Source organism: Eschrichtius robustus, chromosome 13 (genome assembly GCF_028021215.1).
Source record: "Eschrichtius robustus isolate mEscRob2 chromosome 13, mEscRob2.pri, whole genome shotgun sequence".
Lineage (NCBI taxonomy): Eukaryota > Metazoa > Chordata > Mammalia > Artiodactyla > Eschrichtiidae > Eschrichtius > Eschrichtius robustus.
In genome coordinates, this window is record NC_090836.1 from 6,645,803 (window position 1) to 6,668,584 (window position 22,782).

The window sequence follows — 22,782 nt, forward strand, 5'->3', positions numbered from 1 at the left end:
CTCCCGAGTCGCTAGTTTCTTAGGGAAGTTGAGGAGGCGCCTGGCGGTGCGAGGTTTAAATCCTCCCCGTTTCTGTTCACTCGCGCGAACACCAACTCCCCAGGATTATGTTTTAACGTGGAAACAATTGATTATTTATAAACTCTACTTATAAATACAAAGAACTACTCACACAATAAAGCTGCGACTCTCCACACCTTTTGTCAGGGTTCCTGTCACTTGAGGACGTTCTCGCTTGTAAAGTGACAGAGTGCTTCTGGCCTTGCCCTCCTGTTTGTCTCCCTTTTTATTCGAGTTCGTGTACGATGTTAACTGGCACCATGATTCTGAAAGGACTGGGGCACGGAGCTGTCACAACGGGGCCAGTTGGATGCCCACTATCACCCTGGTCCGCGACATCACAGCGACCACTACGCTCCTCGTCCGGATGGAAAGTCACCAAGTGCACGACAGGCCGCCACCACACCAGGGACGCAGAACTCAACGCCCAGAGCCGGAGAGTTTTGGAGATCATTGTCACCCCTACTCACGCGTTCTTAAGTATTAATGTCACATGGCAGGTTTTGGTTTTGGGGTTTTGTTTTGGTTTTTTTTTTGACTGTGCCGTGGCTTGTGGGTTGTTCCCCGACCACGCAGCGAAGCCACCGGGGAGTGAAGCCGGGTGGCGGCAGTGAGAGCCCAAAATCCTAACCACTAGGCCACCAGGGAACGCCCACATGGCAGGTTTTCAGTGAAACATTTCAGCCACATAATTTAGCTCAAATATGTAAAAAAGGGCAAGGTGAAACCCCAGGTTTACTACTGAGCAGGTGGTAGATAGAGCAATAGAATCTAGAAGACGTCCCTCTAATTGCAAGCGGCAGGCCCTTGGATAATTTAATCTCCGTGCCTATTTCCTTCTCTATCAAATGCCTGGAACACTGCTTACTTCATAGGGTTGTTGCTGTTGAAGTGTGAGGGAACCCTTCAAAAGAGATGCTGGTTGTAATAATACCTGTGATGAAGGTAGGGCTCTCAATGTCAATTCAACAGTTGGTGAGAACAGGGGGAAAAGTAGTAAATATGCAGGAAACTAACACACACTGCACGTTTGGTCATATGTGATACAGTCGTTAGCGTCACACCACAGACTGAGACTATCTTGGATGCCCACACGAGAGCCAGAGCCCTAAGCTAAGAGGTGTTACTCCATTGCCTATCCACACGCCACCAGCTAATGAGCATGGCTGCCCAGCAGTCCCACACAGGATGGCCACGTTGTCAGACGTGGGAGCTTTGTCACGACTTCTTCAGTGCTTAAAGATTTTTAATTTTCAGAAAGGAATCTTGGAGGTGATCTAGCCCAATCCCTTCACTTAACAGCTGAAGCAGCATTGCGGCCGACACTGGTTGATGGGAGAGCCAGGGCGGAAGTCCAGGTTTCCCACCCATGCTCTACCCCTCAGCACAACTGTCCTGTGTCGTTCTTCAGTCCCGGTTATGGGTTCCACCACTGGAAGCCTCTGGTTTTAGGTGCCACAGGATATGCCAGCTGGAATTAGCACTGAGCCCACGGATGCTCTGGCAGCAGCGCAGGTCCTTCCAGGAGGCCGTGCTTCCATTTCCTGGATAGGGAGAGCTTCGAGGTGTCCTGGCTAACACACGACTGAAACCCTGCTCTTACACCTTAGGCGACAGTCCTCACAGCAGGATTTGTATGTAGGAACCCTCATAAAGCAAGATTTCACTTCAGAAATTTCAAAGTTGTGCCCTTCTATGGCTAGGGATACACACACAGCCCCATCACACAGCATTCGTTCTTAGCGTTCGCACACTCTACTGTAAATCCTTAGTACTGGCCTTGAACGTCTCCCCAGATAGCTGTTTCCCACGCTTATACTCACATCAGTAGCTCCACTGCCTCTGATCCTTTTACACGAATTTATTTCTATACAAGGTTCTAAAAACACCCCTTGGTTTTGTACATAAGTTTTTCTTTTTTTCCTCATTTTAAATTACTTTGTAACAACTGGTTTCCTGATTTTTTTCCCCCATTTTCTCTTTTCTCTGAAATCTGCCATGATTTAAAAAAAAAAAAAGACGAAAGGAAATAAAAATGCCATTGGCCAGAAGACAGGGTGGAGAAAAACAAAAGGGACAAAAATAAACAAAACATCAAATGTGAAAATTCTCAGAGATAATGCATTTATAAACACAGAAATGGTTACAACAAAGATGGCCGTGATGAGTGGGTATATATATATATTTATATATATATATTTATATATAAATCCGTGTCCGGCAACTGACCGCGGCACCTAGGGAGCTAAGTCCAGTCCTTGCATCTGCCCCGAACTCTCCCTTCTCTGCAGCCCCCTTATTGTGGGGTTTCATAAAGAACCCGCAGCTCCTTAGGTTGGGGACGGGGAGACTGAGCACAGGGCCTCGGCTGGCAGAGAGGGGGAGAGGCTCCAAGGAAAACCATGACCCACACTTCTAAGCCACCGTCGGCCATTTTGGGGATCTCCGGCCCCTTGGGGACCACATCTCGGCCCTCGCCCCTTTACAAATAAAGGGGGTCTGACCCGCCCCAGACCTCCCTCCAGCATCAGGTAGGAAGTGAGGTGAGATCATGAGGGGAAGAAAACGGCTCCCAGGGACAGGGGCACGGGAGGAACCTCTGTTCTTTCGCAGGCAAGAACAGAACAGGAGGCTGCTTGCATTTAGGGCTCCCTCCTCTGACGTCTGGGAGTGCCAGCCTCTAGTCCTCTGTCAGCCCGAGCTTGGAGGATTACGAGGGTGAGGAGAGAGTAAGTGCCCACGCTGGAAAAGTCTCTATGAGGTCATAGCAAACCCCTCCCCTGAGCACCAACCCCCAATGTTAAAAGCTACGCTTAGGCGGGAGGCTGCTGGATTACGCGGCCAGCTCAGTACTCCTCTGCCATTCAGGAGGGCTGACGTTCCTTCGGAAGAGGAGCTGAGACAATAAGGATGGTATCCTGTGAGAGAAGGCCATGCCTGAGGCCCAAGGAGATGGAGCCGTGGCCTGTCAAGGAAGAAGAGGACTTTTCCCACCAAGAGGAGCTGGAGAAAGAAGGGACCAGAGCCTCTTTTCCCCTCTCCCCGGGGGACGGCAGCACAGGTCTCTACGAGCTGGCCAGGTGCTCTACCTGGATGGTGCTGGTGGTGACGGTGAGGCAGATGTCCTTGTGGTGCTCTGCCGTCTTATACGGGGTCAGGTCGAAGGAGCACTGGGGCGGGGGATTGGGGTTGCTGTCCCCGCCACCCCCGCCCTGGGGGGCCGCCCCCGGGGACTGGAAGTGCGGAGGCTGTGGCGGCTGCTGCTGTGGCTGCTGCGAAGCCTGGGAGGCCTGGGCCTGGGCCTGCGCTTGGGCCTGCGCTTGAGCCTGGGCCTGGGCCTGGGCCACCGCCGCCGCCGCCGCCGCCGCCTGCACCTGCTGCTGGAGATCAGGAGGGTTGTGTTTGCGCATGTGCTTCATCAGGTACGTTTCCTGAGGGGGATGGAAGAGGGGTTGAGGGAAGGAAGAGAAGGAAGGAAGCTCCCTGTAACCAGCACCCTGGGCTGTTACCTTGAACAGAACGACGCTTACACAGAGGTGCTCTGGAGCCACGCACGTTCACCCCGTGAGCCACTTTCAGTGCTCGCACCGGGTGGGCAAGGGGGGGGACCTTTAGGGTAACCGTGGGCATTCAACTGGCACGGGGAAAGCTGTCACTTTCTCAAAGATCTCTGAATGGAACAACCTGACCACCTTCTTCTGGAGTCTAATGGAGAACATCTAACTGAAATCTCTCGTCTCTCACAATTTCAAGACGCTTTCTTTTGTCCTATGTCTAAGTAAAATGAAGAATCACTGCTGAGCAATCGCTATAGGCTTAAGGGACCAGGCATCCCCCAAATTCCTCAGCTCTGGGTCTTTTCAATTTCTGTTCTCTTTACTGATCCTGGCAAGTTGGAGCAAGGGATGGGGTGTATTCACTGCGGCAGCTCTTTACCAGAAAGGCGGGGTGAAGCCGCTTGCGGGGAAGGGGAGGGGGGCTCCGAGTGCTCACCGACGTGTACGCCCGGCTGCAGATGGTGCAGGTGTACACCTTGGCATGCTTCACTGTGTGCGTGGACAGGTGCACCTCCAGCGAGGTTGCGTCTGTGTACGCCCGGTGACAGTTGTGGCACTTGAAGGGTTTATCTTTGTTGTGCTGCCGCCTGTGGGACTGAGAAAATAAGGAGAAATCAGGATGGGTGCGTCAGACTCTGCCCTCCTGCCTCCTTGACCTTAATGGAAAGCCCTGGACTGGGTGCCAGGCCCCCTGGGTTCTCTTCCGTCCGAAGGCAACAGAAATTGCTTCAAATGAAACTTCAGACGCTACCAGCTAAGGGAAGCAGCCTCCCGCAGGATCCTTCAAGTCAGGATGGCGGCTACGCCTGGTCCCACTAGTCCGGTGGTTCTCACAGGGAGGCGTGGGGATTGCTAGGGAACACCAAGACCTTTTCAGGGGGCCCACGAGGTCAAAACTATTTTCAAAATAATAATAATAATAATAATAATAAGACACTGTTTGCCTTTTCACTCTCATTCTTTCATGACTATATAGAGATTACATGATGTGTAATATCGTAAAGACTGAACGCAGCAGATAAGAGACTCTCTCCATCTTCTAGTAAGCCAGGCATTAGAGAAACGTGCATAAACATAAAGCAATGCCGTTCTTCTCACTAAACTTCTTTTTGCGGGGAGGGAGGTTAAGAGATATGTTATTTATGTTAATGTACAATGGGGTTTGTTATTTTTAAACGAATTACTAAATAGTTTTTCAGTTTCATAATGTCTACGTAATTTGGTGTTACCCACATCAACGAAAGCTCTTTGGGCTCCCCAGTGACTGTTAAGAATGTAAAGCGTCCTGAAGCAGTTTGAGAACCACTGTACTAGTCAAACGGCACTGTGACCCCTAGTCTTAGACTCAAGGCCTCGTGTGGAGGGTGGAACACCTACCTGCAGGTTGGAGAGCTGTGTGAAGGCTTTCTCGCAGCCCGGGTGTGCACATTTGTACGGCCTATCCCCGGTGTGGATTCTGCACGGGACGAGAGAAGAAGAAAGGGGAAGGACATCAGCAAGGCCGCTCAGGGACCAGCGCCTTAACAGGCCTCCTCTGGGAGCACAGGGTGGGCCTCCAGGAGACGCCGGCTCAGGCCAGCGGGCCCGACTGCTGCTCGCTGCCCGCACCACTCCGCTCAAGCTGGGCTCCTCTCTGCTGGGGGAGGGCCGGGGGCTTGGCAGCCAAGGCGCAGGGAGGCCACGATCTGGCAGCCAAGGCAGCTCCTACAGTCACCGGCTCTCACGAGAGTTCAGAAAACGTGAGATAAAACACACGGCGAGAAAAAAGAAACACATAACACTTCTCCCTTGGCCCCCAACATACAGCCAGAAACTACCCCCTCAGCCTTATTAGCACCAGTCGCAGAGAAAGTTCTGGGGTCAAAGAAAAGCACAGAGTTATGTGAACTGTGAAGGGCGGCAGCAACGATGCTGGTGGAAGCTCCTTGGGGCTTTTCCCGGCTCAGCCCCTAACGGCAGGAAATGCCTAGTTTAGTACTGATCTGACCTCTTTCCAAACACTATAGGGCCCTCTGCTACGACGAGCCAAGGACCTGAAGGTCGGCGGACCCCTGCTCCTCGGCAGGGACTTCAGAAGCATCTCTGTGACCAGGTGCTTTTCGAGATCCCGGGTATGAAATCCTGAACACCTCGCAGGACACGTCTCCTTGTGAAGAAAGCCCGATTCCTCCTCTTCGAGAAGCAAGCTGTCGGACCACTTTAAGAGGGATCGCCACCTCCAGAAGCAGCCGGGAGAGACCTGTGGCCAGCAGGGGTCTGGACTCCAGCTCGACTTGAGATCCCACTGAAGGAGACCATCAGCTCTTCCAGGAAGCAGGCTCACCTCCGAGCCACTCCAGATTCACGGGACAAGGTGCGCATCCTTACGGAGGGGGAGCATTTTCGCTTCATTTGCCAGTTCTCTGTGAATATTTACGCTGTGCTTTGTTCTCATCTGTACTCCTGGCATCCCCTGGAGCCTTGCTTGGTGCTGCAGGTGTCGCTGGGTTGGTACCCAGCTGAAATCTGATTATATCTCCCGTTCACAATCGGTGCCCTAAGGGCTAGAGGGAGGGTCTTCTCCAACCAAAGGGCCCTGCTTTGGCATCGAGGAGAGAATCTTGCAGGATGTGTGCACAGGTGTCTCCAGGCAGGGAAACGAGGGAAGGAAACGTCGGCTCTGCTCCCAGTGAGTTTCCTCCTCCCTCGGATCAGGGAATGTCCCACAGTCACTGTGTCTCCTCGGCGCTACTTCTGCCCCAGAAAGGCTCTCTGAGCGTCCACTTGTGTCTCCAGTCTTGCTTGGTCTTCCTCCCAGATGCCAGCTGTGCTCTCCTCCGGCCAGCTCTCTCCTCCAGCCGGGTCTCTCCCCCGCCCCCCGCATGCGGGTTGTTGTGTGTGTCCGGGGCGGGGGTGGGGAGGGCATGCCAGCGGGGCGGGGGCAGTAGCCCGCCACTCTCCCTTACCGTGTGTGCTGCTGGAGGTGGGAGAGCTGGCGGAAGGCCTTCTGGCAGTAGGAACAGTTGTAGGGCTTGGCCCCCGAGTGGATACGGAGGTGCTGGGCCAGGTAGGAGGTGTTGGCGAAGGTCTTGGAGCAGTGCGGGCACTTGTGGGGCTTGATGGTCTCCGTGTGCATCTTGGAGTGGATCCTGCCGGAGAGGAGAGGAGGGAAGGGGGGAGGAGGGAGCGGTTCGACACCACGGGCTCAGCTCTCCGCTGGGTGAAATGATGTTGCTTGACGGATGAGAGTACCCCTCCTCCCTCCCCCTCAAACCCACGCCGGCCTGGAGAGGCTCGTGAAGAGGACACCCACATCTAGGTTGCTGCTGATCTTAAGTCGGTGGCTAGAATGGCAGTGAGATGATGAAGAGCTGCACCCCTGGCTCCTGTAACCTCAAAGATTTCGGTCTCGTCAGCCCTCTGCTTTGTGCCAAGGTTACACACTCACCACAGACACCCCGCTTCCAAACAGTAATTTGAACAAAGACCAACACCGCCTGTTCCCCATGGACCTGAGGTTGAATGCACACCTTGGCTCTGAACTGAAGCATATAGTAAAAGCAGGGCCTGCTCTGCAGAAGACTTCCAAACACAGACACAGAGAGAAGCCACACAAATCGTTCCAGACTTTGGGACCGGAGAGCACCATTTTCCAGGCACCACCCCCAAGCTGCAGGGATATGTAGTTCAGTTTTCACAGACAGCAGTGGGAGAGAATCGAGGCTCCCAAAGGGCAGAGTTGAAAGGGACGAAAGAAAACATGTGGAGAAAAGAGGAGGCGTGGGCCACGTGGCCTCGGGGTGAGGGGTCCACGGCACGGAGTCAGGCGGAGACTGAGAGCAGCCTTACCGGGTGTGCTGCTGGAGGTGAGACAGCTGACGGAAGGACTTCTCACAGAAGTTACAACTGTAGGGCTTGGCCCCCGAGTGGATACGGATGTGCTGGGCCAGGTAGGAGCTGTTGGCGAACGTCTTGGAGCAGTGCGGGCACTTGTGGGGCTTGGTCTCGGTGTGTGACTTGGAGTGGATCTGCATCTCCGACTTCGAGTAGAACGTCAGGGAGCACATCCGGCACCTGGGCCAAGGGAGGGCAGCGGTTACGGCCCTGCCCACCGAGAGGGCGTTGCTGAACCCGCCCCGCCACTTCCAAAGATGCCAGCCTATCTGTTCTCTCTTCTGTTCCAGCGACAACACGAGGCCCTCGAGAGGAGGAGCTCTATTTTATCTATCTTTACAGCCTGCACTTCTAACACAGCCCAACGCAAGTATTTAATAAGTGTTTGCTGAATGCCTGGACTCCCTAAGTGTGTACATAAACAAGAATTCAACCAGGTAAGACAGGAAAATCTCATTACAGGCCCTGGGCTGACATGGCTTTCACCAGACCAGGAATATCACCTAACTTCTGTTTTCCTTCTGCCTGTAACTTGACTTCAGACTTTTAAAGAACCCTTTTCCCCAGTCTCCCGTGGAGAAAGTACATCCCTCAGGTAATCCTCAAGCTCCTGAGGTGACAATGAGGACAAACTGACTAGATTTCTCAGAGGACTCTTCTGTCTCCTCAGATAATTGTCTTCTCTCAGATTTTCTCCTTTTTGCCAGTGATTTCTAGAGGGATGAGGTGAAGAATTATCAGGATTCTGTGGAGGGGGCTTTCCCAAACCATATGTCTGGCCTCTGCTCTGTATCTGATGTCCCACCGACTCCCCCCAGCCCCCAGCCCCTTGGCAATCAAGTGAGAATTACTTCCGCAATGAGCCAACGTAACTGCTGGAGTGGGTTGTACCCCTCAAATATTAAGGAGAAAAAGACTGGCAAAATACTGAGCTTCCTTTCCTAGCACAATGCCAGCACTTCGGGTTGACAACGGTATCATCCGAATATACTTTCATGCATCATCTGAGCTGGTAATCCTTCTTCCTGCTCTGATACTGCCCAACAATATCAAATAAGGAGGCCTGTGGGCAAGATAAGTCACAACTATTCAGACTTCACTGGGCGAAAGCTATCTATATGTGAGCTGGAACCCTATCACTCAAACAACTCACCAGCACACAATGTGGGCTGGTAGCAAGGGCCGCAGCCTAGAAGCCAGGCAACTGGGGCAAGTCCCTCTTCTCTGGGTCCCCCCCAACTTCTCTAAGAGGGGCTTAGGATGGTGAAAGGTGACTTCTGCTTTTTTCCTGATCCCAAGAGAATATTCAGAGAATAACTGAGATGCAGACTAAAAAGAACTCTGAGCTCCTCAGAGAAGAAGAGACCACTGTTACTTGGGGGTATGGTTCCTGTATTAATGCTGCCATTAAAAATCCAATCATTGAGGCCCATTTCTAGTTCTCTAGTCACTTGATAATTCTGAAAGAAATCCCATTACCTGTTTACCAACCCCTGGCTGTTGTCTGGGATGCCCAACCACTGTGGGCGAGGGTGGGAGGTTCTGTTTACAGTTAGCAGGGTCCAAAGGACACAGCCAATGGAAGTCTGGACACCGGGGCTCTACTCAGGGTTCAGCTACAGGCTTGCTCATCAATCTAGACCTCAATTTTCTGCTCTGTAAAATGGAGAGATAAATAACCCCCCAAAAGGGCCAGCAAACACCCAGGATAGTCAATGGTAAGCCAAGCATTCTCTAACAATAAAACTGCGTTAATGTTAGCAGCACCAGTGATGAATGAGCTCATGCTACTATATATTCCACTAAAACTGAGGTTAGAAAACTAGACACATTGTCACTTGGAGAGGAACTGCACTAGAGTTACAAAATAACTTCCCTCCACTAAGATTTCTCAGACAGGTGGAATGATTTTAGCTCAAACAAAACCTCACTAGTTTGCCTGTGAATGCTGAACACATAACTGCACCCCTTAACCTGAAATTAATTATAGAAGAGAAAATAACCCTCTTCTTCAAAGTTTTCAACTAGGCAAGAATCTGCAAAACTTAAACTCATCAATAATGGACTGGCAACAAAATGAGCTGTCTCCAGAGGTATGAGTATAATAAGGATAACCATAATAACAACATAATAATAACGGTAGTAATAGTTGCCACCTGTTGTTGTGCCTGATACTGCCGGGCTCCAATTAGGTCCTTTAAACACATTGTTTCCGCTCCCTAAAACAACCTGACAAGTGCTATCCCTGTTCTACAGAAAGGAGCACCAAGGCTCAGAAAGGTAAAGCAATCTGCCAAAGGGCGAAGAGTGATTCATTCTCACCTAACCTTAAGACTCCTCACGCTAGAGGTATCCAGGGGGAAGCTGGACCATCCTATCATCTGCCAGAAATGTTTAAACACTAAGACTACAGAGAAGCCAAATAAGTACAAGCCTAATGCAAGGTGTCAGGTGCCGGGAAAGAAACCCGATTAGGAGAGCTGTGGCCGTGGGCAGCGGCCGTGTCGCTCGGCGCACAGCTCCAGGGGGCACCATTCACACCCGACACCACAAGGGTGCTCCCTTGGAGGCATGCAAGGCAATGGCCTTGGTTACAGTAACCGCTTTGAATTGAGTTATCAACCCTTTTTTCCCTAAGATGTTCAAAAACACTTTCAGATACTCTGATTTTCCCTCAAAACATTTCCACAGGATAGATGAGGGCCACGATTGGTCTTCAAATTTTACTAGAAATAAGCTGACTTGCCCAGAGAAAAAGAACCCAGTTCCCCCAATACCCAGTCAAATGCCACAGACCACAGGAAGGGATGTGGTTGACCCACACCCGCATCAAAACAGGGATTCTTCGTGATTAAAAAACTCCTTTGGAGCCTCAGAGTTCTGAGTTTCTGAAGAAATTCCGCTTACCTATAACATCATCAGTCCCCCTTAAATTCAGAGTTCTCTTTAGTCACCTGGAGGTAGTGTGTGGAAAATCCTATCAGGGCTGCCCTCCAGTTGTATATTCACATTTCTGTGCACATGCACAGTGTGGGAAGTCCAGAAACAGCCTCAATGTGGGTCCGGAAGACAGAGAGAGAGAAACCTCGGCAGAACCAGATGGCGCTGATCCATGTGAAGGGCCCTACAGAGTGTCAGGGGGCCCTCCCCCCGATCCTGCAACAACCGGTCTTGTTCAGGTGTAGCTCCATGTCACAATGACCTCACTTTAAGCCAACACATAGAAACCCAAATTTCTACAAAATAAATTTAAAAGGGATTTTCATTTTATGGAATGATACCTTTAAATGAACCAAACTTGTCAAGTACCTTTATAATATGATATGATGTAAACATTGTTCAGGAACACTTTTACTGTGTAAAGTGGGGTACACCTGTAATAATAAAGCTGCAGTGAACTTTCAGATTATGAGCTGGAATTCTGCAGTGCTCAATACTTTCTGCATAGCAACACTCCCCTCATTCTGACTTACAAAGACGGATTTAAACGCTCTGAACTCTCCATGGTAGAAGTGTACAACACATAAAAGTAAATGCTAAATGATGACGATTTCTCATCTCTTTCGAAGTTCCCAACATTTCAAATCTCGTTTGGTATATACTCCTAACAACTGGGAGGCATAAACAGAATTCTCCCCATTTTACAGATGAGGAAACTGAGGCCCAGAGAGGGGAAAAGGACTTGCCCAGGGTCACACAGCAAGTTCGTGGTGGAGCCGGGAACTGAATCCATGAGCCCAAGGCTCTGTCCATTTCCTGTGCCGCAGTTCCCTTCGCTCCTAAAATGGGAACAACATTGCCCATCTCGGTACACTAAGGACAGACCCAGTCTCCCAGCCATGCACATCTACCCCTGTCTGCGTCAAAGCTGTGACGGTGGTTATTCCACTCTGTACACTGGGACCAGACTCCCCAAACCCACTAGGGCCCTTGACGGTTCTCAAAGGGATTAAAAGATTTCCACCTTTCAAAGGGCAGGGAGTTTAGATATGTAATTATTTTTGTATAGTACCACATGCAAATATGCTTATAATGCTTTTTGGCAATGGACGACTTAAAGGAAGTGGAGGATCAAAAGAACTTTCATGAATGAGAAAGTGAGCAAACAGCCATTTCACAAGCATATATTCCACAGGGGGGAAGGGGAGGTTTCCTATTCGTTCCACCTTTTTATACAGACCCCTCCCATCATCCCAACCATGCAGGGTCAGGCAGGCTCAATGCTCAAATACGGCCCAAGAACCGATGGATAGCACACCGGTTAAGGTTAGGGGCTTACCAGAAATGTTTCTTGGAAAAATAGGAATGGAAAATGTAGAAACCAAAAAGGAGCTGGAGACAAGAGTCTCAAACCCAGTCTAAAGCCTCATTACAAGAAAGAAATTCCATTACGTCACCCCAAAATAAGTCAATGCTGAAGACCTCAAAAAAGGAAGGGGTGAAATGGGTCTGCATCCTGGGGAAGAGGAGCCAGAGAAGGGCCAGAAGCTCCACCTTCCTACCCCTCAACAGAACACCTGACATGCACGTGGATCTGAGGTGGAAGCTGCCAGAGCGCAGAGCCCCGTGGGGGCAGGGAAGCTGAGAGAGCCGCGCCCCACCCTGCCCCGGCTCTGATCCTTACCTGTAGGTCTTGCCGTCTTTCTGATGGTCATCGTCATCCTCAGGGGAGAGGACGTAAGGGTCGTTCATCTCGGGCAGCCCCGATTCCAGCATCCGCTTCTTCTTTCGGCCCCGGGGGGGCTTAGCGGCCACAGTGCCACCGCCACCGCCGCCGCCGCCTCCTTCCTCTGTTAGGGTCGATGCTACCTTCTTAGAGAGGTCAGGGACCACCTGCAGGGCTTGTGAGCCAGGGGGAAGAGCTGAGACAATCATGGGAGCCGAAATGGGGAAGGTCTGAGCTGACGAGGCTGTGGTCACGAGGGAGCCTGAGGGGGATGTGATAACCAAGCCGGGACCTAGGATTGTGAGAAAAAGGAGATGGTGTCACGTTGCCCAGCCCTGATCCTAGTCCTACGTCATTCTCCCCAGATCATTGTCTACTTAACCCCTCACCACCGGCCCCCCCGCCCAGAGTATACAGGAAACCCCAAACCCTGTAGAAAAACAATGGTCTCCTAACCCCTGTCCCCACCCCGCCCCCGGTAACAGTGAGATTTACCCCTTGATTGACTCCCTTCTCTTCTCCACCTCTGAGAACAGGAGACTCCTTGATTCAGAGAAGGAAAGAATGTCACCTCCTCAAAGGCAGGGACCGCATCTTCTACTTCTTTGTATCGCCCACAATGCCTAGCGCATTGCTAGGCACACAGTAGGCACTTAATAAAAATCTGATTGAGTAATCAAACACATATCCCACTCCCCATGTCCTTGGCGCCCCCCAGCCTGGGGTACTGATCATGGAAGATCAACACCTCAGATTGGAGAAGAGCGAGGGTGCTCACCAGCGGTCATCAGTCCTGTCGACGGCACAGGGACCACCGTGATATTCTGGGTAACGGATGCCTGGCTGTGCGGGGTCAGCTGGTCTGACTTGGACTCCGTGTCCATGCTGATGCCCGAGGGCAGGGACACCGAGGCAGGCACTGTCAGCAAGGTGGGGTAGTGGGGCGGAGCCAGCCCACAGCCCTTCTCTGGCAACAGCTGATCCTTCATCTTGTTGATGAACATCGTGTTCTCGATCTGAAAGGAAAGGAACGGGACAGCGGCCTCTGAGGGAGAGTCCCGAGTCGGTCCGCTCCCTCGGCACCTCGCACTGTCCGTCCTCTGTGGGGATCACAAGGCGGGTGGTTAATGTCAGTGCTTCCAGAGAGAGGCTGAACAGAAACCCTGTGTAATTCTCAACGATAGGGGGCCTGGCGAAACAGCATGGGATTTATCTTGCTTCAGTGTCCACGGTAATAGAACCTGCTACTCAGAGCTGAAAAAAGTACACAGTGGAGCAGGAGCAAAAAACCAAACACCACCTACCTGTCCTGAGACCGTGGGGATGGAAGGCCAGAAGTACGGGTTAGAATTGAAGTGAGATTCTTCCATTCTACCTGAAGAAGGAAACGAGACCACATCACACTCAGGAATAATCTGAAGCAGCTGAGCAATGGGGAAGGGGCGCTGAGGCGCTCCTGGTCTCTTCCCACAGGGCTGGGAATGAGTAGTCAAGACCTCAGGATCTAGCATATTAGTCCCTTTGGTCAGAGCCACTCACCACTATATCTATATCCCCATCCAACAGAGGCTATCCCAGTTCAGATGCTGGTGAAAGAACTTACACACATCTCATTTACCCGCACAATGTTTCCTGTACCCCAAATAAACAGAATTGGTATTTCTTTCTTTTGCTGACAAAAAGAGAAATTGAAGTCATGAGAGAGGAAGGCATGGGCCCAAGGCCCACACAAAGCAGATCACCGGTCGACTTGAAAACAGCCAGGGTACCTATCATTGTTCCTCTCCTTTCATCCCTCAAATCCATCTTCCTTGAAATAAAAAATTTCAAGGGTTCCAACTGACATGTCTATAGTTCCCTGTAGCCTGAAAAGGTTCTAGGCCAGAATACAAAATGCCCAAGAGAATTAAAGAATGAAATTGGCGAGAATCAGAATCAAGGTCTTTGGGGTACCAGATGATATCTGGGGCCCACGCCCCATGGATCCCACCAAGGTCTAAGAACATCTGTGATGCTGCACTGGGTACCACACACACTGGACTGAGCAGTAAGAACCTAGGAGTTACCAGTTTTAAAAGGGGTTCTAGGGAATTTCCTGGCGGTCCAGTGGTCAGGACTCTGCGCTTTCACTGCCGAGGGCTCAGGTTCAATCCCTGGTCGGGGAACTAAGATCCCGCAAGCCACATGGCACGGCCAAAAAAAAAACGGGGACTGTTTCTAACACCAGCACCCCAGATCTCCGCCTAAAGGGATTTAGAACAGGGACAATGGTGGGTCAGAACACACACACATTACCAGACTCCTCTGTAGTTCTCAAACACTATACCTCTAAGAGTTCAAGTTCTCCTCTGTACGCGGATGACAAGTAAGCTTAAAACCTGGGGAGGGAAGAATAAGAAGCAAGAAAAGGAATCCCTCAGAATCATGTCGCAAGTCACAGATGGGTCCGGAACCCAGGCATCCCACCACTCATTTTCATACTCTGATCGCGTCTCCTAACAAGGCTTAATTGCAGGCTATTGGTCCAGGGTAGCTTCCCAAAAGCCTGGACCAGGAGAGATCCAGGCTGGCAGAAGGCAGGTGAAGCGGGAGGAGGAGACCGGTGGGAAGGGGAAGTGAGGAGGGGGGGAATAAACATTAACACCGCGGTGCTGCTCTGGGCCAAGAGCGGCCAAGCTCCAGGAGGGGCAGAAGGGCCCACAGGACGCTGTCACTTGTAGCCTGGTCACACACATGGCCCCACTGAGGACATGCTGGAGGCAGACACCAGGGATTCTAAGAGATGGGTGGGGAGACTGGGCAGAGAAACTGGGTCTCAAGCAGTGACTAAGGAATCCAGGAAAGTTCTTCAGCAAAGGAGGTGAAGCAAAAGATCTCACTCTAAATGTAACGGCGTTCCTGGTCCTTCTCCAGAAGTCTCATCACATTTTTTGCTCTATTGAACAACACTCTGAATTTTCATAAAACCTATAAAGGGAAGCAGAACTGAATTTCAGCCTATTTTCCCCCAAAAGTAGCAAAGTAGACTAGCAAATCTGTGGCTACCACAGCTTCACACAAATGAGACTCAACTTTAAATGCCCTGAGGGTCAGGCACAGACAAATCCTGCTCCCCGAGTTATAAACGCAATAAAACGAGACACTCTCCACACAGGTGCCACCCAGTTCCCTGCCAGCTTTATAAAGGGCCTTGAGCCTCAGGCCGTCCGTGGGCAATGGACGTTGAGAAACAGTGAGATCACAGTGTAAGGGGACCCGATCTTGCCCAGCTTTGGGGGAGGCGGGGGCCACATCTTGAACTGCCCCCAGGCTCTAACACAGGACCCATCACCCAGTAGGCAATTCCATACTTGGTGAACCGAGTGGCAGCAGACTACGCATACAGACCCTGGGAGCCAAGCCAAGGGCTCCGACTGGGACCCACAGCCCCCATCCCTCTAACCTTCTAGCTGAGAGGCATGAAATCGACAAGGGTGGCGGCTGTGGTGGAAATGCAGTAGAGAATCAGGCTGGAGAGTAAAGGAAAGGAGGATCTAATCATAATATCCCCCTAAAGAGACAAGGAAGTAAACGCATTACGGATGTGAAAATTTAGGAGGGAGGAAGTGAGAGCCTGAAAATAAGGCTGTCCTCAGGATTCTGGCGAACAAGGCTCCTCCCCATGCCCAAACTACATCCATTCTTAGTGTCCTGCCAGGGGCTCAGGGGAAGCAGTTTCTGAGTCAAACATGGCCTGTAGGTTGTTACAAAGGCGCACGAAGTGACTTGGAGGACAATATCACCACCACCATTAGCATCTATTAAGAGCCCACTGTGTTCAAGGTACTGTTCTGAGCACTTTACAACCATCACACCATTTAATCCCACAACAATTCTATGAAGCAGGATAGTGCAATCCCTATTTTTCTTTTTTCTTTCTCTTCAAAAAACATTTTACTGGAATATAGTTGATTTATAATGTTGTGTTACCCATTTTTCAAATGAGGAAACTGGAGGCAAACAGTGAATAGCAGAGCAGGGACCTGAACCCAGGACCAAAGGCAAGCTAGGAAAGGGTCCTACAAGAGACCAACTTAAGTACATGCTCTCTGATGCTGGGGCTTGATTCACAAATCAAAATTTAGACTATTTCCAGAAATGGACTATATACTTTTCAGGTAGTTCTCAATAAATGCTTTCAACAATGAAGTTTTCAGGGAATTCCCTGGTGGTCGGTGGTTAGGATTCCACACTTTCACTGCCAAGGATCCAGGTTCAATCCCTGGTCAGGGAACTAATATCCCACAAGCCACAGCATGGCTGCCCAAAAAAAAGCAAACACCAAAAACAACGTTTTCAATGACAGCAAAATGCGGTGAAAGATGGTATTCTCTGTCCACATCCAGTGAAACCTCACCTGGCCACCAAGAAAACTGATTTTAGAATGATGGGGTCTGAATTAAAAGGCCAGACTGTCTGGAAGGGGTAAATAGAAGAAAAGGCCCCTCCACCTCTCTGGATACCCAGTCTCTCACTCTGCTTTGGTTCTTAAAAGAACAAAGCTGAAGATCAGAACCACAGCTGCTCCCAGGACAAAATGATAAACGTGTCTGTGGGCTCCTGATAAATACGTCAGCCCAAAAGGGGGGTGCACGGGGAGACCTGCTTGCCCAACTGGAAGCAATATCTGCCTGCAGGATGACACCGGAAAAAGGGTCAACACTGGTCTGATGCCAGAATGTGATGTCAATGGCGCCCCCTGGGTTTGTGTCACAGGGTGCCCTGGCGCCAGCTCACTCAAATACCTGCCAACTGTTGTTTTACCACTTCTCCTTTCAACTCTCTATCACGCATGGAGGAACGCCCACCAAACCATCCTGACATCCAGGTACGCCCATATGAACATTCTTAAAACCCGAAGAAAGTAACGATATTACAGGGAAACTTCATCTCTAAACAGAGCGCCAGTTTTCTTTTGTTTGTTTGTTTTATATTTTGGCCACGCCGCATACCTTGCGGGATGTCAGTTCCCCGACCAGGGATAGAACCCAGACCACGGCAGTGACAATACCGAATCCTAACCACTAGGCCACCAGGAAATTCCCCACAGAGCATCAGTTCTGATGATTATGCCAACACATTAAAAACAATCCAGAAGGGGTTTACCCTAGACTGGGAAGGAAGAGGCAGGCTTCTATTATAGCCCCAAAACTCAGGAAAGAAGGAAAAACACAGTAGATGGAAAGATTTTGTTGGCAGATTGAAAATCTGGGTTCTAATTCCAACTTTACTACCGCACCATGCCTCCGCTGTTCTCCAATAAGAAGAGGCGTTTACTATAATTAAGTTGGACAGCACTTTCCTTTCAAGAGGTTCAGGAACTACATACTCCTTTTCCAATCTCAAAAGAAACCTTGGAAGACTGAGAAGGTGAAGAAAAAAGACAATATTAAGTTACGTCCATGAAACACATAGGAGGACTTGAACCCTTGCACCAGAGCTTTGTCCATCTGTCCATCCTTCCTCAGTGCTACCAGCCGTCCAGGGATAAAGACATCACTGCCTCCAGCATTGCAGTTTTCGTAGAAGTGCTGAAGACCACCACTTCTTTCCCAGTACGTACAATTTTTACATTATTTTCCCCCAAAGTAAAGCATGATTTTCTTTTCTCAAGAAAATAACATTCTCTCACACAACCAACCTTTAGGAAATCACGAAATACACCAACCCAATTTAGTCGCCAGAGGATGGACCAAGGAATCAAGGCTTCCAGAATCTAGGTTTAGGCCCTACATCAGTAAATGACTCTGAGTAATTTACGACTCTCCTAAATTTCTACTTGGGTAGAGGATGGAAGAGTATAAAACCCCTAAAACAAATTCATAAGGCACATGGAATTGAGATGGAGACAACACACAGAAGAAAAAGAATAAAATGCTCAAAGTACTCCTGAGGAGAGTTAGAGCAACACTTCCATGTGATGAGAACTATTAGTGACAATTAGTAGAAATTACATAGAGACCACATAATTATAAATGAACTACCCAAAAGTATCAGATCTATAGCCCCCAGCTTACTAATCACCAACTAGAAGCACTAACAAGAAAGAGAAATGCAAAGAACAATCAACTCAAATTCAACTACAGAAAGAACTTGAGGGGTTTCCCTGGTGGCGCAGTGGTTAAGAATCCACCTGCCAATGCAGGGGTCACGGGTTCGAGCCTTGGTCCGGGAAGATCCCACATGCCGCAGAGCAGCTAGGCCCGTGTGCCACAACTGCGGAGCCTGCGCTCTAGAGCCCACGAGCCACAACTACTGAGCCCGCGTGCCACAACTACTGAAGCCTGCGCGCCTCGAGCCCGTGCTCCACAACAAGAGAAGCCACCGCAATGAGAAGCCCGCGCACTGCAACGAAGAGTAGCCCGCGCTCGCCGCAACTAGAGAAAGCCTGCGCGCAGCAACGAAGACCCAACAGTCAAAACTAAAAAAATGAATTAATTAAAAAAAAGAAAAAAGGAAAAGAACTTGACACGTGGATCTCAGACACTCTATTGAGAAAAACTGTTCCAAAATGCACAACTGCAGAAAGATTGCAATATTAGCTAAGGACTTGAATTGAGGAAACACACAGGACCGTTTTTCCTCAGTTAGGAAACAAATCTTTTTCTCAGGTCCTAAGGGCATTCAAGAAGGCCCATCCCAATAGGATCTGGGGACTTCCTACTGTGAACTCCCCCCAAGTACAAAATAACTGAGAACAGGTTTATCCCAATTCTATTGGGAAAGACCATCACACCATGCCCAAAGAGACCAACAGGACCACTACCACCACAAAGCTGGCAATCTGAGCCAGCACCTTCTACCCTGGGCACCACTGGACCACTGTACCTGCACCCTGCAGGAAGAACGCCATAGTGGTTCCCCTTGCCCTGCCCATTCCACTGTTAACTGACGGATCTGTGCATTGTGAGGCAGGAAAGAAAAAACAAACCAAAAAAAAAAAAAGTCTGGAGAAGAGGGAATATGCACCTAATATTTAATCACCAACTTGGCTCAGAAACCTATGGGGAATAAATTTTATAAACCAGCCTGGAACTGGTTCTCAGAAGACACCTCTAAGATTATAAGCTCTGAACTCAAACTCTTTTGGGTTGATATATTGTCATTTTCAGGCAACCCAAAACTCAATCACCATCAAACCTCATATTTTGAATTCTTCCAGAGCTACTTCTGGAGTCTACGCCATACAGTTTTATCCATTTTACTTCAAACTACCCACGAATCAGTTTTTTCCCCCCAAACTTCACCCTGTCACGTCAAATTCAAATAACACCACGCCACCGATTCTAATCACTCACCAGATCCACTCCAAACACTGATGCAACGTTAAGGATACAAACTCCACTCTAAACTCAGTTCTGCTTGTTCCAAACATGGGAAAGCAATTCCATTAGCTACGCCACAAAGGCTACACTGGCAACTAGGGCCCATTTATCTCCAAAGCAGAATAAATTTCTCCTTTGGACACAATGCAACACTGCTTAGTGAGTTCACTTGAGCATTTCACAACTCATTCTTGTTGAGTACTGGTGGGAATGGAAGGTGATGGGGTACAGTGCCAACTTTCTGCACAAAACTTCCTGGGTCTCCTCAAGAGATAATACGAAGAGGCTGATTTTTCTCCCACAGCAAACACCAGTATTACAATTGCTATTACTTTAACAATTCTGTGACGCTGTCCGCAAAAGGGCCATTTGATTATGACCCCTTCGCCCCCCAAAACTGGAAAAGTCATCAACCCCAAATTGTCTTACCCTCTCTCTCTCTTCCTCCTGCCGTCTTATTCCTTGTCCTTTCCAGGGCTCCTGAACTTTCTGTAAACAAATTGTCTGGGTTACAGGGGCCGGTAAGGGTGCAGCCACCGGAGAACTGTGGAGAACCTCAGGAATTCTTTGACCATCAGCACTCAGTCCAGAAGGCAGGCGGACCCCCGACCAACAATCCAAAGATGCAAGGATAGAACAACAGGAGTGCAGGGCCACCCCCTATGTGGATACAAGGGAAATACATCCAATTCCCAGTAACTAAGATGAACTCTACCACCAGTGCGTGGGGTCCAACCCTGGGCTCAGACACTGGTTCTTCTTGGTCTCCCGGGGCCGCAGGTAACCGGAGGCGGGGGCGGGGCGGGGGGAGTGTGGGGATGGTTAGAGAACAGAAGAGCTGGAAGAAGAGAAGCGTCCCTGCCTCTCAAGGACTGGCTCAGAAGGCAAAGCTGAGGACCCGGGGGGGATGCACAAGCCCTTGTGTCAGGCACAGTGCCAGTTCAGGCCCAGGCACTTCCTCTGGCCTCCCCCGCCCCCCCGCGAGGACTTCGCCCCTGCCTACCCAAGGCCCTGCGCCAAGAAGTACCTCCCTCAGCCTGCACAGTGGTCTAGCTACTGGAGACCCCGGCTGTCCCCCAAACACCTTCGCTGCCCTGAGACAGCCCCTGGGCGCCTTCTCCTGAGGTCGCCCACCACCCCTTCCTCTAAGACCCTTCCTTGGGACGCCCCTCCTTCCTCTCCAGGGAGCTGAACTCTGCCACCCACCAGACAGACACCCGCCCCCTAAACCCCCCCATTCCTCCCCATCGCCCGCTCCTCCACAACCACTTCCGGTTCCGGGACGGACACACGTACAGTCCCATCGTGGACCCCCCCCTTCGCCGCCCCCCCCAAGGAAAAGGGGAGGGGGAAGGAGCAGAGAGCTCGGCGCGCGCCGGCTGCAGCGGCGCGAGACTCACCCGGCGGCGACGGCTGCGGCGGCGCCAGAGCCGGAGCCAGAGAGCGGGAGGGGCGGCGTTTGCTGGGAAGGAGGGAGCCGAGTGCGGTGGGAGGACCCGGAGGGGGGGAGGGGGAGAGCGCCAGGCGAGCGCGCGGGCACGCACTTTAGGCGCGAGACAGACCCACACACTCACACGCACGGATCGTGCGCGAGACACCCGCAGGGCGGGGGCGCGAGGCAGTGGGTGGCCCCCTCCCTCCCTCCCCTAACACTCACCCGGAAGTGGTGCCGCAGCTCGTGCTCCCGAGAACCCCGATTCCTCCACGCCCCCTCCCTCCCTCCCTCCCTCCCCCCACTGGTTCGGAGTTGAGCCGTGGCTGAGAGAAGGCGGGAGCGCCGGAAACGAAAAGGGGGGAGGGAGGGAAATAGCAATGTTGGGGGGGCGGCAATGGGGAAAGGGGGGGAAAATGCAAAGGTCGAGTCACTTCCGGGAGCGGCTAGAGCACATCCGGCGCGGCTAGCGCTCAAGCATATTCAGGGCGGAAGTTACGATAAGTAGGGGCGGAAGTAGCTTCTGCCCGGGGACGCGGTAGACCCTCCAGGGATGTGACGCCACAGCGGAAGTGAAGGTGGGTTCTGCTAAGGGCAGGAGTCGAACCGTCACGACAGCGGTTCCGGGCTTCCGGAAGGGACTTCGGGGGAAGTGGGAGGGTGGGAACGCGACAGCTTCATGAATTATGCATCAAGGTACGAGGGGCGGTATGGATTCTTAAAAGACGGGTCCTGGTTCCCTTCCCCCAAGGGGCGATAGGCAGACGTAGGGAGTTACCATTCTTTTTTCTTATATACTCTCAAGAATGTCTCAATGCTTTGAATATGAAAGAAAGGAAAAGGATGTGTCAGTAGTTTTCTGAGGTCCCTCCTTAGGCCCAAAGCGTAACTAATAACCCCTCCCAGGCCTCAGAATCCGACCCCTGCCTAACCACACCCCTTACTCTCTTTGCTTTGGTCTCTAAGTTCTTGTGGCCCTCTCCTACTCACCCGGCTTTACTTTTAAATATAGCACTCACTTCTACCTGATTCTATATTGTTGGATGTCCTCCTCTTCTCACTGGAATATCGGCCCCACGAGGGCAAGGACTCTGAATTGTTCGCTGCTGTATCGTCAGAGCCTGGCACTTAGTAAGCAGTTGGTAAACGTTTGTTGCATCAATGAACAATTAATGTGAACTCTTTCAGGAAGCCTTCCTTGATTGCTCCAACGGTCTTGTTCTCCGAATTTCCACAGCATGTAGTCCGTACTTTTTTTTTTTTTTTTTTTTTTTTGCTGTTTTAACTGTTTCATATATGTGACTCTTCAGCAAGTTTGTCAGCAACTCGGGAGAAACTATCTCATACATGGTACCCTCCCACTGCTTTGCTGAGCACACAGTAGATGCTAAATAAATACATGCTATTTGAGTAAATGAATGCTGCCACCAGCCTGTCCCAGATCTGACCAGAATCCCTCTGGGCTCAGCTATATTTTGAGTGAAACAGAATCAAAGTGCCTCCTATTAACAGTAATAGTTCCTTGCTTAGAGATTAAAATAACCCGGATAGGAATAACTGTAATGCCAAATTTTGCATATAATGAACATAAGACTCTGAAGACTTAAGTGGTTTTTCCCAAGGTCACAGCTTCCCCAGGAAGTAGCAAAAGACACCTAAAAATAAAAATTCCAATTAAATGTTTAAATAGAAGATATGTATTTGTAATTGTATCTTTTTAAAAGCGTCCGCTCTCTTTATCACATTTTGGGACTCTGTAACCTGTCTGTGTCAACCCAATAGTGACAGTTGGCAGGATAAGGGTCTTAAGGGCTCAGATGTGACCAGACG

At 50.5% G+C, this 22,782-nt stretch overlaps 1 protein-coding gene across 18 annotated transcripts; it reads right to left on the reverse strand.

The window, feature by feature from the left end:
• Positions 1 to 2,159: 2,159 nt before the first annotated feature.
• ZNF384 (zinc finger protein 384) lies at positions 2,160 to 21,356 on the reverse strand. 18 transcript variants are annotated; one of them, XM_068560111.1, is made up of 14 exons: positions 21,178 to 21,356; positions 19,950 to 20,009; positions 15,036 to 15,123; positions 14,483 to 14,534; positions 13,461 to 13,531; positions 12,935 to 13,172; positions 12,652 to 12,699; positions 12,115 to 12,448; positions 11,177 to 11,269; positions 7,446 to 7,670; positions 6,563 to 6,745; positions 4,995 to 5,073; positions 4,054 to 4,212; positions 2,160 to 3,491 (listed from the first exon to the last, which is right to left on the reverse strand). In XM_068560111.1, exons 5-14 carry the CDS (start codon positions 13,524 to 13,526, stop codon positions 3,126 to 3,128), a joined length of 1,791 nt encoding a protein of 596 aa, XP_068416212.1. In that variant the 5' UTR covers positions 13,527 to 13,531; positions 14,483 to 14,534; positions 15,036 to 15,123; positions 19,950 to 20,009; positions 21,178 to 21,356; the 3' UTR covers positions 2,160 to 3,125. The 18 variants fall into 18 exon arrangements, with proteins under 18 accessions (XP_068416212.1, XP_068416206.1, XP_068416207.1 ...); XM_068560105.1 differs by lacking the exon at positions 21,178 to 21,356 and adding an exon at positions 20,921 to 21,166; XM_068560106.1 differs by lacking the exon at positions 21,178 to 21,356 and adding an exon at positions 20,921 to 21,166 and having other exon boundaries at positions 14,452 to 14,534.
• Positions 21,357 to 22,782: the final 1,426 nt, after the last annotated feature.

Bases quoted from the DNA above. Each gene is read 5' to 3' on its own strand.
- ZNF384 (XM_068560111.1), bottom strand. From the start codon at position 13,526: ATGGAAGAATCTCACTTCAATTCTAACCCGTACTTCTGGCCTTCCATC. The intron at 11,270-12,114 runs GTAAGGATCAGA...TTCCCATTTTAG, and splicing joins AAAGACGGCAAGACCTACAG to GAGCGAAGGGAACTGCGGCA. The intron at 3,492-4,053 runs GTGAGCACTCGG...CATCCCCCTCAG, and splicing joins GCAGCCGGGCGTACACGTCG to GAAACGTACCTGATGAAGCA.